At 39.6% G+C, this 17911-nt stretch overlaps 1 protein-coding gene across 1 annotated transcript; it reads left to right on the plus strand.

The window, feature by feature from the left end:
* Window positions 1–1647: 1647 nt before the first annotated feature.
* Window positions 1648–16621, plus strand: LOC125261041 (stonustoxin subunit beta-like). The gene is made up of 3 exons (XM_048179584.1): window positions 1648–4238; window positions 15435–15481; window positions 15703–16621. The coding sequence occupies exons 1-3, from the start codon at window positions 4012–4014 to the stop codon at window positions 16227–16229; spliced, it is 801 nt and encodes a 266-aa protein (XP_048035541.1). The 5' UTR covers window positions 1648–4011; the 3' UTR covers window positions 16230–16621.
* The last annotated feature ends 1290 nt before the right edge of the window (window positions 16622–17911 follow it).

The following is a 17911-nucleotide window of genomic DNA, read 5'->3' on the forward strand; positions in this document are numbered from 1 at the left end:
GATGACTTGACAGCTGAGCCTGAGTGCGTCAGCGTGGGCATCTCACTTTTGAGCGTGAGAGCGGGCATTTCACTCACGTTGGATGCGTCAGCGTCACATTTGCATAGGATGTACTACTTGAATTTGTGATTGGTTGACTGCCAAATCAAAATATTAAATAGAACGAAAAAATAACGTTATTAACCGGTTAATGGCCATTTCAAATTAGCGTTTCTGTTCAAAACGATTAAATCTGATTCAGTTTCCGTTTCTGGTTACGTTCCAGTCAAAATCTTGTTCGTTTCCAGTTTTCGTTTTTTGTTCCTTGACCCGGTTCAGAGCCCTGCACCCAGGTATCGGATCAGTACTCGGTATCGGCCAATACCCTGAGCTCAGGTATCGGAATCGGTATCAGGAATGGAAAAGGGGTATCGGAACATCTCTAGTTGTCAAGTCTAAATCTGATTCAGCACGAGCACACCACAACCGTTGGACGCTCAGCCTCATCTTCATGTTCAGAGCCCAACAACACTCTCTCCAATGTAGCAGTCAACATCTGATCCTCTGCTGAAGCCCTGACTAAGACGCTAGGTCCCCCATGAAAAGGACCAGCAATCCATGCAGAAGCTACCAGCCATGTTGAACAGTGAACGTGGCCGTCCAACTGGACGACACACGCCGCACTGGGCGCCGACGTGGCCATGCTGTACTAAACATGAACCACCCACGAACATAGTCACAACATGTTTGCGATGCACTAGAGGAGTGGGGAGCCCACGGAGAATGGCTCGGCGGGTATTGCCCCACTGTGATCCTCTGGTCACCCAGGCTTATTAACCAAAGTAGTATTTTTCTGATTCAGAAAAATAAACTAGATCAGGAAATAAGTGAGGGGACTCCACCTCATTAAAAGGCACTCGAGTCTCGACCGTGCATCTAGAGCGCCAGACAACACACTGGGTTGGCATGGCAATGCGCGCTGTCAACCGGCAGCTCGACGGCACACGGCGCGCTGAGTGCTTGAGCCCTTACGAGAAAGGCGAGACAAACAACGCGCCGACGTGGGCATGCTCTCATTTTTCACGAGAACATGAACCACCCACAAACACAGTCTCAGCACGCTAAGCAGACATGAGAGAAAGTGATTGTGGCCGTCAGTGAGGATAGGAAACGACCGCCTCCTGAATGACGTCTTGAAAAAGACGCAGTGTCTGTCTGTGAAGCTCTTAGAAGCTTTTGTTCTTTGTGCCGAAGCACACAGGGAACAGCCGCGATGTGACTGCAGGTACACTTTTCACTCCCTGAGTCACATACACAGAGGAAATTTCAGCTCTTTAGTGCTGAGGCACGCAGGGAGCGTGACCAGCGTGTTCAAACAAACACAGGAGGAACCGGCCCAAATCGCAAACCAAACAGCGTAGATTTACAGTGGAACAGATGTAGTTCTCCAGGCTCAGGCTCCACTCGCTGCTGTGCCGTCACTCCAACACCAAAGGCAGATGAAGAGGCTTGAATAGTCTTCTTTAGAAGCTGCAGGACACCAAAGTGTTGGCTCCGAAGCGAAAGACAGAGTGCGATTGCATCTGCTTCCTATTTATATCCACCTGTTGGGGGCGGTGCGCATTATGCAAATATCGCACGCCAATCTCCATTGGCTTGTTTTAGTTCTCTCGAAGCTGATAGGGCTCTCGAAGCTGATAGGGCTCTCTAGCGATATCCCAATTCGTCGGTCACTACTGACGTACGTTGAACGTGACCGACGAAGGGGAACTATGGTTAATGTAGCAAAACCATGTTTAATGGTTACCATGGTTTTGGGTTTTAGAAAACCATTGTTAATTTCCGTAAGGGTTGTGTTGTTGCTCTAGCTCCTTCTAAACCTATTATAAAACGATGTGAATATTTGTCTGCTAAATTACTACTATAACTTTACAATAGATAATAATGATGCCTTTTAGCATACAGCATTTTGAGTGATGATTGTAATGGGCTGCTACTGCGAACAGTTGCTAGCAGTTGAATGCTTATCTAAGTAATCAAAGACAAAACTACACTAGCCTATTTACAGATAAAACTGACCTGCACTTGAAGTTCTGAACAGGTCATTAGTTTTGCCTCTCTGCTCCACCTGGGCCCTTCCACATTCTCGAGTCTCTTGCATTGATTACTCTGATTGAAAACTTTTGACGGAGGGGCGGAGTGCGTGCAAGCCGAATCGTATAGCCTGTAACGATTTTGTACAGTTATTAATCAATTTATGGGTGAAATATATGAATATAATAAATCATAAAGCTTTATGACTAATTATGATGTATATATTGACCCAAGGGGGAATTGAACATATATGGTGAATTAATTACAACTAATTATATTCAATTACATATATGATTAGTCTTGGTTTAATAATTATTTAGAGAAAGTATATTAGTTTGTCCAGCAAACCGTTATATCTCCTCACTGACTATTATAAAGAAAATGTTATCCTCTGGCCACGAGGATAAATTCCAATGATAGCATTAAACGTAAAATGATTGTGCTAGATCAAAACGTTAATGTGACCTGGGTTTTATAAATGAGCAAAAGAACAAAAAGCATGGATATAATGTATTTAATATGTAAAATTAATAATACAAAGGTTATACGTCTAAATATACACAAGTAGATAACAGATATATACAAACTGAAATTAAAGGCAGAAAAAGAGAGATGATCAAAGAATGGCAAATTACAACAGTTAACCCTTTGAGAGCCAGCACAGAAATCAGTTTGAATGAATTTCAAAGAAATTATTTCTTGCATATATGTTCACGTCAGTGTGCAGTAGAGTTTCAGTGCGCGGCTTGGATCGCTTGGTCCTTTCCGAGAGGGTTTCCTCCGGCGGGGTTTTCAAACGAGGTTTAAACTGAAAAGTAATATAACTGGAAAATAAAGAAGAGAGTCCGTCTCCCAGGGGAGAGTGCCGAAAGCTTGGCGACAGGAAAACTTGTGCAACTAAGAGATGCGTGTCGTTGCTTTTATGGAAAACCAAACTAACACACCTCTTTGGCTGGACGGCCAATAGATGCGTGGCAATGTTTGGCGGGCAAAGTTTTCTTTGTCTTGTCTCCTGGCTGAATTTGCATAATTTATGGGTATCAGATCGGATAGTACTTTCTTCACCGTTCCATTAAACAAATAGAACAATGCATTTGTCAGCTATGTGACATATCTCAGTGAATGAGAGGTAGCAAGAACTTTAAAACGAGACCAAACTCGACAGATCAGAAAAGCATAAAAGAAGTTATGGTTTACAGACAATAGTATCATTAGAAATTACACTAGCACAACTACAATCCAAGCTAAGCTTATACAGTGGGAATAACTATATGCAATTTGACATACAACGGCGGTTACATTTAGGCATAATTTTATTTTACACATACAGTCTTCAATGCATGTTTGTGTGTCTGTGTGTGTCCTTATTGTGCGTGTATGTGTCTTTGTGGTGTGTGTTGGAATTTGGCTGGACTCTCTGGGCCCACAAAGGGAGGGGTGATCCTTTGAAGTCTCCAGAGCTAGGAAGTGGGATTCTCTATTTAATTTCTGACAGAGTAACAAAAGTGTCAAAGTGTCTGTTTTTCTGGACAAGCCGGTGCCGATCCGTGATTTACAAACACAGTTCATCAGGCTAACAGCGTTCTGAAAATTCCAAAGTTGATTGTCTACGCCGGATCTATCCAGACGCTACAAGCCAGTCAAGATTCATGATTTATTAGAAATGCCATCAAATACGAATTAAAACGAAAGTAACAAACCTGGTTTGAAAATGTAAGAAGTAGAAAGTACAGATATTTGTGTAAAAATGGAAGGAATGAAAGTAAAAGAAAAATAAATAGTGAAGCAAGTACTGATACCAGAAAAAACTACTTAAGTACAGTAACAAAGTATTTGTACTTCATTACATCCCATCTCTGCTTTTGTTACTTTAGACTGAATCTAGAGAAAGTAACAGCTGCAAATACTGTACAAACTCCACAGGTCAGTGTGATTGTCATGTCTGATTGCCAAACCAATGTCCTGTGGACTGTTGCTCTATGTCTTTGTAGGTTGTCTGGCTGTATGGTGACAGAGGAAGGCTGTGGTTATGTGTCTTCAGCTCTGAGTTCAAACCCTTCACACCTGAGAGAGCTGGATCTGAGCTACAATCACCCAGGAGATTCAGGAGTCAAGCTGCTCACTGAAAAACTCAACCATCCAAACTACAGACTGGATAAAATCAAGTATGTAGAGCAGGAAGAATTTTGATTAAAAAACTTCAAACAGCATTACAGTGTTCACTTATTAAAAACCAGTTAAACTAATTAGTTTAAAGGTGCCATCGAACGTTTTTTTTTACAAGATGTAATATAAGTCTAAGGTGTCCCCTGAATGTGTCTGTGAAGTTTCAGCTCAAAATACCCCATAGATTTTTTTTAAATATTTTTTTTTAACTGCCTATTTTGGGGCATCATTAACTATGCACGATTCATGCTGCTGGCCCTTTAATTGCTTGCGCTCTCCGCCCCCCCAGAGCTCTCGACTCTTGCATAAATAAAATGTACACAGCTAATATAACCCTCAAAATGGATCTTTACAAAGTGTTCGCCATGCAGCATGTCTAATCACGCAAGTATGGTATTTATTTGGATGTTTACATTTGATTCTGAATGAGTTTGATGGTGCTCCGTGGCTAACGCCTAATGCTACACTGTTGGAGAGATTTATAAAGAATGAAGTTGTGTGTATGAATTATACAGACTGCAAGTGTTTAAAAATGAAAATAACGACAGACTTGTTTCCATGAATACAGTAATAAACGATGATAACTTTAACCACATTTAACAGTACATTAGCAACATGCTAATGAAACATTTAGAAAGACAATTTACAAATATCACAAAAAATATCATGATACCATGGATCATGTCAGTTATTATCGCTCCATCTGCCATTTTTCGCTATTGTCCTTGCTTGCTTACCTAGTCTGATGATTCAGCTGTGCACAGATCCAGATGTTAATACTGGCTGCCCTTGTCTAATGCCTCGATCATGGGCTGGCATATGCAAATATTGGGGGCGTACATATTAATGATCCCAACTGTTACGTAACAGTCTGTGTTATGTTGAGATTCACCTGTTCTTCGGAGGTCTTTTAAACAAATGAGATTTACATAAGAAGGAGGAAACAATGATGTTTGAGACTCACTGTATGTCATTTCCATGTACTGAACACTTGTTATTCAACTATGCCGAGTAAATTCAATTTTTTAAATTCAATTTTTGAATCTAGGGCACCTTTAACCCTCTGGAGTGTGAGGCTGATTTGGGGCTTGGAGAAGTTTTGACATGCCCTGACATTTGTGCTTTTTTCAGTTGTTCATAAACATATAAATGACAAAAGTGTCATTACACTGTATTCAGCACAAACTAGGCTACAATAATATGTGAGGAACATGTATGTACATGTTTGTATTTTTGAAGGAATAATGTTTATGCGTGGTTATTGAAAAAACAAAAAACTTAAGTCACTAAAATAAGGCCAAAAAAGTATATTAAATCTGTGTTCACAAGACTTTTGGGTATTGGAGGTTGTAGACTAGAGTTTTTGCTTCAGAATTATGTAAAAAATAATGCTGCCTACTCCTTCATATAAAACAATATATTGATTTAGTTTTTGTAAGACACATTTTGTCAAGAAACACAGTATGCGTGGAGGCGTGAATCTGCATGAATAATGGGCCATTTACACATGAGAAGACAAAAGAATCACATAATAATGACCTGAAATGACTTGCATATTAATGCGCTCTTTCAGTCAGGTAGGCTGTGAAAAAACCCTCTGTAATCATGTCTCAGCTCATCATAAACAGTAATACTGTGAAATATTATTACAATTTAAAATAATGGTATTCTATTAAATTCTTTAAAATATAATGTATTTCTGTGATGCAAAGTGTCTGAACAATTATGTTACCTCTATGGCATTTCATATAGGCTTTTAGCTTAAAAGCATGCACATTTGGAGAAATATTGATGGATTCTTATATATTTATGTCAATTTTCTATACTGAGAAATATTTATTGTCATCACTATGAGTACTGGATACTGTGTTTTCAATTCATACTTGCAGCCGGAGGGTGCTCTGTACACCTTTAGGCCACAAATTCATATAAAGAAGAAAAGGAACTAGGAACTAACGGCATGTCTTCTAGAGATCGCTAACCATGGCTTTAACATCCAAATAAACACTTTTCAAGACAATAAATTAACGATTGAGATGATGCATACAAGTATTGCCTCTGAATTTGCGTCTGAATAGCACGTCATCTCAATAGCTCCGTAGGCGTGGCCGCATTAGCGGGTAATGAGCTGAATCTCGGACTTCTGACATGGCTCTCTTTTCATACAGATTACATAAACACAGAATGTTTGTTTTCGATTTGACTTACACGATTTAAAACCTGACATTTCAACGTTTCTTTAGACGTAAGTGTCATTTTTTTGTCATTAGTATTCATAAGTTACAGTTCATTTTCTGAGAACTATCAGATTGGACTTTGTTCAGAGGGAGACGAGAGATCACGCATCATGTTAGTTTTCTTTATTTTACAAAAAGCACAACATTGTGTTTTTACTCTGAGTGTACACAAATAAAAGAAGACATTCTATAGTTTCAATTGATATATTACTTATGTCTCTATGACAAGAAATGACGGAGTATTTTAAGTCTGTTTTGCTGCAATGTGAAAAAAATCCTGCAAAACGCGCCGGCGCGTTTTCGGACCTCAGGGAGTTAAAGTATACTAGAGCTGTGACGGTAGGCATGACAACCGCGCCACCGCGGTTGTGAGGTTGCCATCACGGTCGTGGAGTGTCACCGGCGGTAGTGTGATGTCATATATAATATATATTTATATATCTCAGAGATCGTGTTAACTGAAAATTTTCCGTCTTTGATGGAATTTGTTTAGCAGTGATGGAAAAAATCTGCAGCCCGTCCGTCATTTTGACAGTTTATGTAGTTTGTATGTAAGCTTGTTGTAATTCCCACCCCTGTCCAGTAGGTGGTGAGCGCGCTCCAGTGTGGCAGCAGAGCGCGAGTTCAGTCTCCAGAATAAAATGAAAACGATGCGCTTGATTACACACAGACGAGCACCCAGTTTAAGTCAACTGTATAATGATAAAGTTACTTATGCATGCTTACTTAATTAAGTTTTTTTTATTTTTCTTGCTGACTATAAGTTTATGGTCAACGAATGGCTTTTCTGAGGTAATGTTAGATGACATTGTTGGCAACACTGACTGAACTGATGTGATACAGATTTCGGTAAGCTACTGTATCAACATATTTTTTTAAATTTTCATTCATGTTTATTTTGTTCTGTACAGTAGTAAAGAGGAAAGGATGATCGCATTCACTCACAATCCGTGACAAGAGTTCAAGATGAAAACTGAAAGTGACGCAGCTTGTCTTTGATCAACTTTCTTTTCATAGTATAAATAAATGCAAGCCTATGCCTATTTGCTTATCCTGTAAGTTCGTAAATAAAATGTCTTATCATTAAAATATAAAAATTAAAATGACGGGTAATATTGATTATGATGGATTTTTTTTTACGATCCTGTCCATCAAAATGACGGCAAAACGCAAGTCTAACGCAATATATATATATATACATATACATACATAAACAAACCCCGCCCCCCCTTCGGACCCCACCACCGCAACCACCGCGGTAGTAAAAATTTGCCACCGTCACAGCCCTAAAGTATACAAGAACCCCCACATCCGAAAAGGGAGAGCTCTCGCTACATCCCGCTTGTTAAGTGGGAAGATGCAAAAATAGTAGGGAGAATTGGTCTGGACTCAGAAAGATGCTAATGTTTTGTGTGTTTGTCTACTTTGATGTTGATTCAATCAAACATGTTGTTTCAAAGGTGACAACATGTTTCAATGGTACAACCATCGACCTATCATTTTAATTTTGTGTCCAGATAGGCCCCTCTGGGCTGCTGTAGCGGCTGCACCTTTGTGGAAGGATGGTAAATGTTTAGTTGTAATGCTGGATCTATTGAGGATGGTTTTGAGATTCTTGAAACCAATGTCTGGAGGCAGGGAGTTTATCGTCCATAAAAAGAGGGCCGAAAAGAGAGGTGATTTGGGATTTCCTTTGGTGAATTAAAAGGGCTATGGTGTAGTTGACTGGAATTGGCAAACTGAAAACTAAATTCGAATAATTGTTTAAATAGACCAGTTTTTCTTTTTTCGATGTTGAAACATTGGTGTCATTGTTTATTATTTAAAGGTCAGAGTGTTGTGTCCCTATTAGTTTAGGGGTATCACAGGTAGGTCAACATTATCCAGAACAGAACCAGTTAGAACAACCTTGTACAAAACATGACAGAAGGAGACTTAAGCAGACCATCAACAAAGATTGAAGTGTAATAAGTAAAGCTTTACTAAAAATAATTAAATGTATGTACATACCTTCAGAAAAATCTAACAAAAAAAGCACAAAAAGGTGAAAAGGGAACAAGAGTGTTTCCAACAAAAAGAAACAAGGAAAACCAAAAAGCCAACTAACTAAAGGCAGAAAATCTTAATGAAAACAAAACACAAAATAAATCTGCCTACTCTAACTAAAACAAAACTTACAATTAGTGGCAACCACTCCTTGCATGATGTTGAAGTCTACATGTTGCAACTTGTGGGGCCCTTAACCTGTTCCCAATTCAAAAATAAAGCAAAGAAAAGAAACGGAAAAGGTTTACAACAAAAACCACAAGCAGTACAATAGGGTCTTTTTATGTATCGGTATCTTGGGCCTCTGTGTGAAGCCAAAGACAACAAAATTTAACATGGCATCTTGGGGTTCTTGTTTTATTAGGGTAAAATAAACCTGAGCAGAGAGTAGTTAGGCAGATGCTAAGAATGTCGATGGTTAAAAGTTGTCTGGCCAAGGGGGATTGTTTTTTGTTTGTTCGTTTGTTTTTTTGTAAACCTTTGAGGAGGGATATTTGGGAATTGTACATATTGGGGCACTAAAAGAAAAATGTATACAGCAAACCTATTGAGAAACTCCCAGAGCACCTCATGGATAAAGTCCTGGAAGACGGAGGGGGCAGTGACCAGGCCATACGGCATAACGCAATACTCAGTGACCGGTAGGGATCAAAAGCTGTCTTCCATTCGTCCCCCTCGCATATCCAAATGAGGTTATACGTGCTGCAGAGCTCCAACTTGGTGAAGACAGTGGCACCGCATAGATGTTCCAAAGCCACTGGGACTAGGGGAAGAGGATAGCGGAACTTGACTGTGATGCGACTCAGAGCTCGGTAATCGATGCATGGCCGCAAGCCTCCGTCCTTTTTTGAAGAAAGAAGAAACTCGAAGCAACAGGGGAAGTGGAAGGTCTGATGTAGCCCTGATGTGAAGCTTCCTCAATGTACCATGGCCTTCTGCTCAGGGATGGATAATGGGTAGATCTTTCCGCGGGGCACGGACTCACCCGGAAGCAGATCAATGGCGCAGTCCCATGGCCGGTGTGGAGGCAGCTTAGAAGCTCTCTTAGGGCAGAAAACATCACTGAAGGGGGAGTAGCAAGGTGGTATATCCACAGACTGCTTTTCCACTGGGCTTTCAATGGAGGGTGAGCAAATTAGTACCATCACAGAACGAGGAGGAGAAGGCTGAGGAAGGTGAGGGAAGCAGTCTGGGAAACAGGTGTCGCCCCACTTCAGGATTTTGCCGGTGGTCCAGGAGATGATGGGGTTGTGCTGCTCCAACCAGGGACGCCCTAGAATCACATCAGTGGTGGAGTCCTCCAGAACCAGAAGATATTGTTGTTCCACGTGCAGCAGTCCTACTTGGAGTTTGATTGGACTGGCACATAGCTGGACTCGCTTGCGGCTGAGCGGTTTACCAGATTCAGAGTGGATCTGGTAGATGGACAGCATTGTAGTGGTCTTGAGCTGGCGGCAGAGGACACCAGAGATGAAGTTACCGGCTGACCCGGAGTCGAGGAGGGCATTGACTGGAATGGAGATATTGACAGCAGAAAGCATTACAACAGTAGTGAGTGGCTTCATTTTCTTCAAGGAAGGGGGAATGGCACTCACCATGGGTCGAGGAGGATGAATGGGGCATGAAGATATGACATGCCCAGAAGCACCACAATATAAACACAACCCCCGGGACAGCTGCCTCTGCTGCTCAGCTAGAGTCAGATGATTATTCTCTAGTTGCATGGGTTCATGGCCTGGTTCTGGAGGGCTGATGAACTCTGGCTGATGGAGGAATGGTGAGTATTGTGGCTGGCCCTGGTGCTCATTGAGACACGACTGCATACGAGTGGCGACTCTTATGGAAAGCTGGATGAAGCGTTCGAGGCTGATGAAATCCTTGTATGCAGCGAGATGCAGCCGTACCCTGGGTTCCAGTCCTTGATGACAAGTGATGATTGAGGATTGCTCATTCCAGCTGCTGGCAGCCGCGAGGGTTCTAAACTTGAGAGCATAGTCATTAACAGACATGGATCCTTGCTTTAGATGATAAAGTTGCTCATCGGCTGATGAAACTTTAGCGGGTCTGCCGAATACCTTCTTGAAGTGTGTGATGAAATTAGTTAACGATTGGATTACTAGTCCATCCTGTGACCAAATCGTTTCAGCCCACTGGAGTGCACGCCCGTTGAGTTGAGATATAATGAAGGCTACTTTGGAGTGATCATTGGGGTACAGGTGCAGCTGCATCTCCAGGACCAGCGAACACTACAGTAGGAAGCCGTTGCAATCCTCCGCCGAGCCAGAGAAGGGCGCTGGTTTGGCCATGGGACTGGCGTATGCCGGAGGAGAAGGAGTGATGGCGGTGATACTGTCCTTTGATTTGCAGGAGCGAGGAGTGGAAGCGGAGTGGAAGACTAGAGATGACGGAAGTTGAATACATACACACACACACACACACACACACACACACACACACATGGACGCTGGAGACAAGAAGACTGGGAAAACATGCTGGAGTGAAACTGGTAGGTATATCTAGAGGATATGGAGATCAACTAGAAGAGTCCTTCATATGAACGAGATTGGACAACAGGCAGAAGGTGAGTGCTGGCATTATGGTCTGTGGTGATGAGGTGCAGATGGGGATCAGGTGTGTGTGCTCAGTAGTCAGTTGATGGAAGAGCCTGGCGTGTCTGTGACACTACTGAGGTAGACTTTGATTTTTCCTGGCTGAACTGAATTGATATGATGGAGGCAAAATTCGGGAAAAACCATGTTATGAGGTCTGTGGAAATTTTTGAAGTAACTCCAAGCTATCCAGTAGGTTTGGAGTGTTCTGGGAGAAACGGCTTGTAGTATGGTATTTGTGGATATGGTATGGAGATGTCTACATCAGAATGAATCAATACTTAATTTACTTAAGATGGATACTGACACCATTTTCTTTAAGAGCTGCTGTGCAGCCAAAATTATATACCTGTTATCACTGTAAAGCTGCTTTGATACAATCTGCATTGTAAAAAGTGCTATATAAATAAAGGTGACTTGACTTGACTTGAGCGGATGGTCAAGAGCAGGGGTATTCAACTAAAATGTAAAGAGGTTTAGTTAGAGAAAATTTCTCAAAGCAAAGATCATAATGTCTAACTATTTAATGTGATATACAGGTGCTGGTCATATAATTAGAATATCATCAAAAAGTTGATTTATTTCACTAATTCCATTCAAAAAGTGAAACTTGTATATTATATTCATTCATTACACACAGACTGATAGATTTCAATTGTTTATTTCTTTTAATTTTGATGATTATAACTGACAACCAGGGGTTAAATTGGGCTGGGGCCGTCCGGGGCTGAGCCCCGGCACATAGGCTTACCAGAGCTTACAAGTTGACATAGGCTACATTTGTCCGGAACTGTGGGACAAGTGGATTTTTTGATGTGAAAAAGAATTTTACTTGCCTGACCAGATAAGTAGCTTGATTAAAATGTCAATAACAACCAAATCGTGAGAATGATTTGTTTATATTAAGTGGCAATTGATAGCGGATAGTAATATTTGTAATGTATATTGGCAGTGACAGCCTATTGCGCTGTTGAGGCTCACATAGCTCTTGAGGAGAATTCAAAACAAATGATCTCTACTCACACAAAGAATCTCAGTTATCATGTTGCAATAAAAATTCAATGTGTGGAGTTTTTATAGCTAGCTATTTACGACATGTTACAAAGTTAAGCATCAAACGACCGAGAGTGCTGAATTCCTGAATATAACCTTGATTGAAATTGCCACTAATTTCATACAACAGTTCAATAAACAAGTAGTTAATATTAATCACTTACGTTTTAAGTGCAATATCACCTGTTTTTTGTTCTATTGTAGCAGCGAAAATAGTTCCAAACAAAGCAGAATCAGCGCATCTCACAGAGCTACACTCAGCCGTTTTGAATGATTCAGCGTTTTGAACAAATCGGTTGAGTGAAGATTCAATGTCCCAATCATGAACAACTGCTTCATTCTTGATTCAGCCTTTTGGATGAATCGTTTGAATAAATGAATCAGTTAAGACGTTCACTTGCCGCCATCTATTGGCGGTTTAATTTAATGTTTAACCCCTTAACTGTCACGGTCCCGCTGGCCGGACGCCTCCCAGCCAGCACACCCATGTTTAGCACATGGTTTAGCCCAGATGAAATGATCACTACTCAGTGTGCACACTACAGGCTGTTAAATGTAACACTGAATCAGTGTTGGAGTTAATGAGATAATTAGGTGATAACGAGCAGAATCACTGAAGGACAGAGGAACAACAAGAACTTCGACTTCAGCCACAGCCTTCGATGAAATCAACTGAAGATAAAAGACATTAAATCTCTGAAGATCTGATCCAACAACTCCACAAACATCATTACCAGCTTCACTTATTACTAACCAGACTGACTTTATTTCTGACATACATCTACAAAAGTTGTTATTGAGAATTACCAGAGGTTTAGATGTTGATGATTTGTTGAAAATAATATTGTTTGATGTCACCATGATCGAGGTCAGACTTTGCTTTAGTTAGGCAGTTTTACTCTTGACTTTTTTAGTGTTAGTTTTTCTGTGGTTCTTGTAGCTGTTTGTTATGGCAATAATGACAAGAGAAAATGTGATCAGCTGCTTTATGATAAGAATATAATCGTCATGTAGTGGCTTAATTCATGGATCTAATGATTGAGCTTTATATGAATAAAATGTTGTTTGTGTTGGCTCTCTTCTAGAAATACAATGATAAAACTGTTTGAATCAGAAAAAGCTGAATGAACACATTGTACACTAAACACTTTAAAACTCCAGCAGAACTTCCTCTCACACAGACATCAAGAATCAGCCTATGAGTCTCAACAATGGTGACATGATTCATGCCGCAATGCATTCTGGGTGCATCATGCAAAAAAAAAGAAAAAAAGAAGCAGCATTGTGGCATGAAGCATGTCGCCGTTGTTGAGATTCATACGCTGATTCTAGATGTCTGTGTGAGAGGAAGTTCTGCTGGAGTCTTAAGTTGTTTAGTGTACAATGTGTTTTAAAACTCATTCAGCTTTTCTAATTGAAACTCTGCAGCATCTTTACACAAATAACAATAAAACAAAGTTCATAAGACATTGCTCATATTGAATTCAGTCATAAGATCAGTGAATTAAGCTACTACACAATGATTATATTCTTATCACGAAGCAGCCACAGCATCTGATTGTGTTTTCTCTTGCTATAACAATCTCAGTTTCAGCAGCCAGAGAAACTCTAACATTACAAAGACAAGTCAAACTACACAACTAAAGAAAACACTGATCACTATGATGGTAACATAAAAAACCCTCAAACAAATTTCAATAAAACATCAACAACAAAAAACTATCTCTTCATTCTCAATAAGAGCTTCTGTATATGGAGTTGTTTAATCCTCTGCTGAGATCTGGAGAGATTTAATGCCTTCTTTTATCTAAGGCTGTGGCTGATGTCAGTTGTATTTCTAGTGTTTTCAATTTTTTCTGTTCTTGTGTTTCTTTCCTTCGTTGATTCTGCTTGTTAACAGCAGCTATCTTCAATAATTCTCAATCATCACTTAATTATCTCATTCTCCAACACTGATTCAGTGATACATTTAACAGTCTGTAGTGTGCACTCTGAACAATGTTCATTTCATCTGGGCTAAACCATGTGGCCCTACATGGGTGTGCTGGCTGGGTGGCCGTGACAGTTAAGGGGTTAAAAGTATAAATTTACCACCAACATTTCTTATTTGTATATTCAAAAATATTTAAAGAATCTCAACATTATAGAATGCAGTTGTACTTTTTCAGTGTAAATTATTTCATCTGGTAACAGCCCTATAGTGTCTTACCATTTTAATTTATCAAATGTAAGAATGTTGGGAGGGGGAAATGCCCTTTATAAAGGTTAATTATTCTTATTAATTAAGGAATTATTCTTATTCTTATTAATTAAGTGATTATTATTATTATACTGTAAGGAATATTAATAAAATACCCCCAGGGTAAATAACATTAAATATGTCACTGCTGATAAAACACTGATGAGAAAGTTGGAAAAAAAAAAAAAAACACGTTTTTTTTTTTTTCCAGGCAAGCTAGTTTTTTACTCTGACAAGTAAATGACCAATTTAGTTATGCAAAGGACAAGCACAAAACAAGGCTTAATGTCGAACTCTGTATTTTGTATTTATATTCTCCCCTTTAATGAGAATATAAATTCTCATATTTGATACTGATACAAAGGAGAAGGCACAGGCCTACAGAAAGATTTTGTTGTCATCAGATGTATCTTTGCACACTACCAGCATCTATAAAATTATTTTGATCAGCATTTTAGTGTTCATAGCAGAGGACTGTCTTAACTTGTTATATTTTAGTTTGTCAATTGATATGGTTTTGTAGTCTTTGCATACACATGCACCCCTCGAAAGCCTGAAACCACAGAAGAGATTTGGATTCATTCGGACTGCTCTGTCACTGAATCATCTGAGGTGATTTCTCGGTCAGTAACGACAAATACAGAACAAATTGCACTGTTTTCATGTGTTTCACTAGTTTACTTTGAACTATGCAGCACGACCCAGTGGATAACGGAACGAAAGCTTAAAGGAGCTGTGTTTATTCCCGGTCACCATTATTAAACAGCGTTGCAACATCTAGTGAGAAGTGTTTCAGTTCGACACACACCTCTCGTTTACAAGCTACAAATCACTCAACGATTAAACTAGTTTTAAATCAGATGAAACAGCCAACAAGACTGATGAGGAAACAGGAGAAACATGCCATGAATGAAGATCCCAAAATCACCACACTGCACATGGATACGCAAGTATCGTTTGTTCAGCCCATAACACGTTTACTGATTAACTGTGTCACTGTGTGTTTTGTAGTGTGGATCATGGAGGAGAGATCTGGATTACAGCAGGACTACACAAATGTAAGTCTACACACACACAAACACGTTTGTTGGTTGTTTGGTAACAATCCTGAGAGTTGAGTGCTGAACTTGAGATGAGATTTGTAAGAATCATAAATCAAGTAAAGATTTGCTTCTGTAATATTAATTTGTGAAAAATCCTAAATTAACTGGTTAGATCTGAACTGAAGATAGAAAGTTTCTGTAATACTGATACACCTGATGTGTTTTATCTCCATCAGATTCCCATCAGCTCACTCTGGATCTGAACACAGTGAATAAAAGCCTCCGTCTGTCTGAGAGGAACAGAGTGATTACTGGCACTGACACAGATCAGCCGTATCCTGATCATCCAGACAGATTTGATTATTATTGTCAGGTGTTGTGTAGAGAGAGTATGTGTGGACGCTGTTACTGGGAGATTGAGTGGAGTGATGGTGGGTTTGGTGTGTTAATATCAGTGTCATATAAGAGCATCAGCAGGAAGGGAGGTAATGAGTGTTTGTTTGGATATAAGGATCAGTCCTGGTGTTTGATCTGCTCTTCCTCCAGTTACTCATTCATTCACAATAACAGAGAGACTAAACTCCCTGTAGAGCCCAGCAGCAGTAGAGTAGGAGTGTATGTGGATCACAGTGCAGGAACTCTGTCCTTCTACAGCGTCTCTGGAGACACAATGATCCTCATCCACACAGTCCAGACCACATTCACTCAAATGCTCTATCCTGGGTTTAGAGTTTATAAAGGATCATCAGTGAAACTGTGTTGAATCAGAATAGACTGTTGAGAGATCCTACCCATAAAGCTTTGAGCTCATGATGAATCAGTAACAGTGAGATGTCTTTTATTTTCTCTTCATTACATTAATACTGTGTGACTAAAATATGTCAGAATAAATGTGTGTGTGTGTGTGTGTGTGATAAATCCTCATATAGACAGATCAGTATGTGAGTCAGTGACGGTGTGTATCTGTGCTTTTCTCAGCTTCTACTTATTCTGATGTAAATCAGTTTTTATTGTCACATCAATCTCTATTATTACTGTCAAAATTACCTTTCAGGGGTTTTGATGGGCTTTGGAGTAAGTTGTGTTTTCGAAAACTCCTGTTTGGAAGTAAATTAATGCCAAATGTTTTTGAAATAAAAAGCTTGTTGAATTGCACTAATTGAAAAAAATATGCATTACATTAACTGTGCTTGCATTTTTATGGGTTGAAATTCAACATGGTTGTATATTTAATCTGTGAATATTTAAATTCAAAACATTTCACACACATTTTCATTAGCAATGTCACTTCCTCTCTCAAGATCCATTAATGTACTAAAAACACATTTAAATCAGTTCATGTGAGTACAGTGGTTCAATATTAATATTATAAAGCGACGAGAATATTTTTGGAGCGCCAAAAATAACAAAATAACGTCTTATTTAGTGATGGCCGATTTCAAAACAATGCTTCAGGAAGCTTCGGAGCGTTATGAATCAGTGAATCAGTGGTTCGACACACTGCGCCAAAGTCACGTGATTTCAGCAGTTGGCAGTTTGACACGCGATCTGAATCATGATTCGACACACTGATTCATTTGTGCTCCGATGCTTCCTGAAGCAGTGTTTTGAAATCGGCCATCACTAAATAAGTCGTTATTTTTGGTGCTCCAAAAATATTCTCATCGCTTTATAATATTAATATTGAACCACTGTACTCACAGGAACTGATTTAAATATGTTTTTAGTACATTAATGGATATTGAGAGAGGAATGTCATTGCTGGCTATGCAGGCCTCACTGAACCATCGGATTTTAACTAAAATATCTTAATTTGTGTTCTGAAGATGAATGAAGGTCTTACGGGTGTGGAACGACATGAGGGTGAGTAATTAATGTCAGAATTTTCATTTTTGGGTGAACTAACCCTTTAATGGACTCGTACAATGATATAAAAGACCAAACTCGCACCCTATTGGTCATGTAGGTTATACTATACAGGCTATAAGAAAGCAGATACTGGCATAAAGTTGGTTTGACGTTGAACGTTTGATATTCTAAAATTGTCTCTAAAGTTACCACAGGTGAAAAAAATACTATAGTATTTTTTATAGTAAATACTTGTCAGCAGGTAAACACAGGACACAGACGTAAGTGTGGCAGGTTTTTTGACAACAGCAATGAATCAACACAGACGAAGGAGAATCCTGGGGTCTCATTTATAAAACTGTGCGTAGGATCCCTACTAAAAGTGTACGTACGCGCAAAAAAAATCAGATTTATAAAACCATGCGTACTCCAGAACCTGCGCACAAATCCCTTTATAAATCCCAGTCAGCGGAAGATTGTGCGTACGTGCATCTCCACCCTGTCTCCTCCCTGAAATCACCATATATGGAGCTTACGACGCCTAGTTTTACTATGCATAACCTCATCTGCATATCATTTCCATACACGTTCCCATCC

The sequence above is a fragment of the Megalobrama amblycephala genome, unplaced genomic scaffold (assembly GCF_018812025.1).
Source record: "Megalobrama amblycephala isolate DHTTF-2021 unplaced genomic scaffold, ASM1881202v1 scaffold253, whole genome shotgun sequence".
In the NCBI taxonomy this organism is placed as follows: Eukaryota; Metazoa; Chordata; class Actinopteri; order Cypriniformes; family Xenocyprididae; genus Megalobrama; species Megalobrama amblycephala.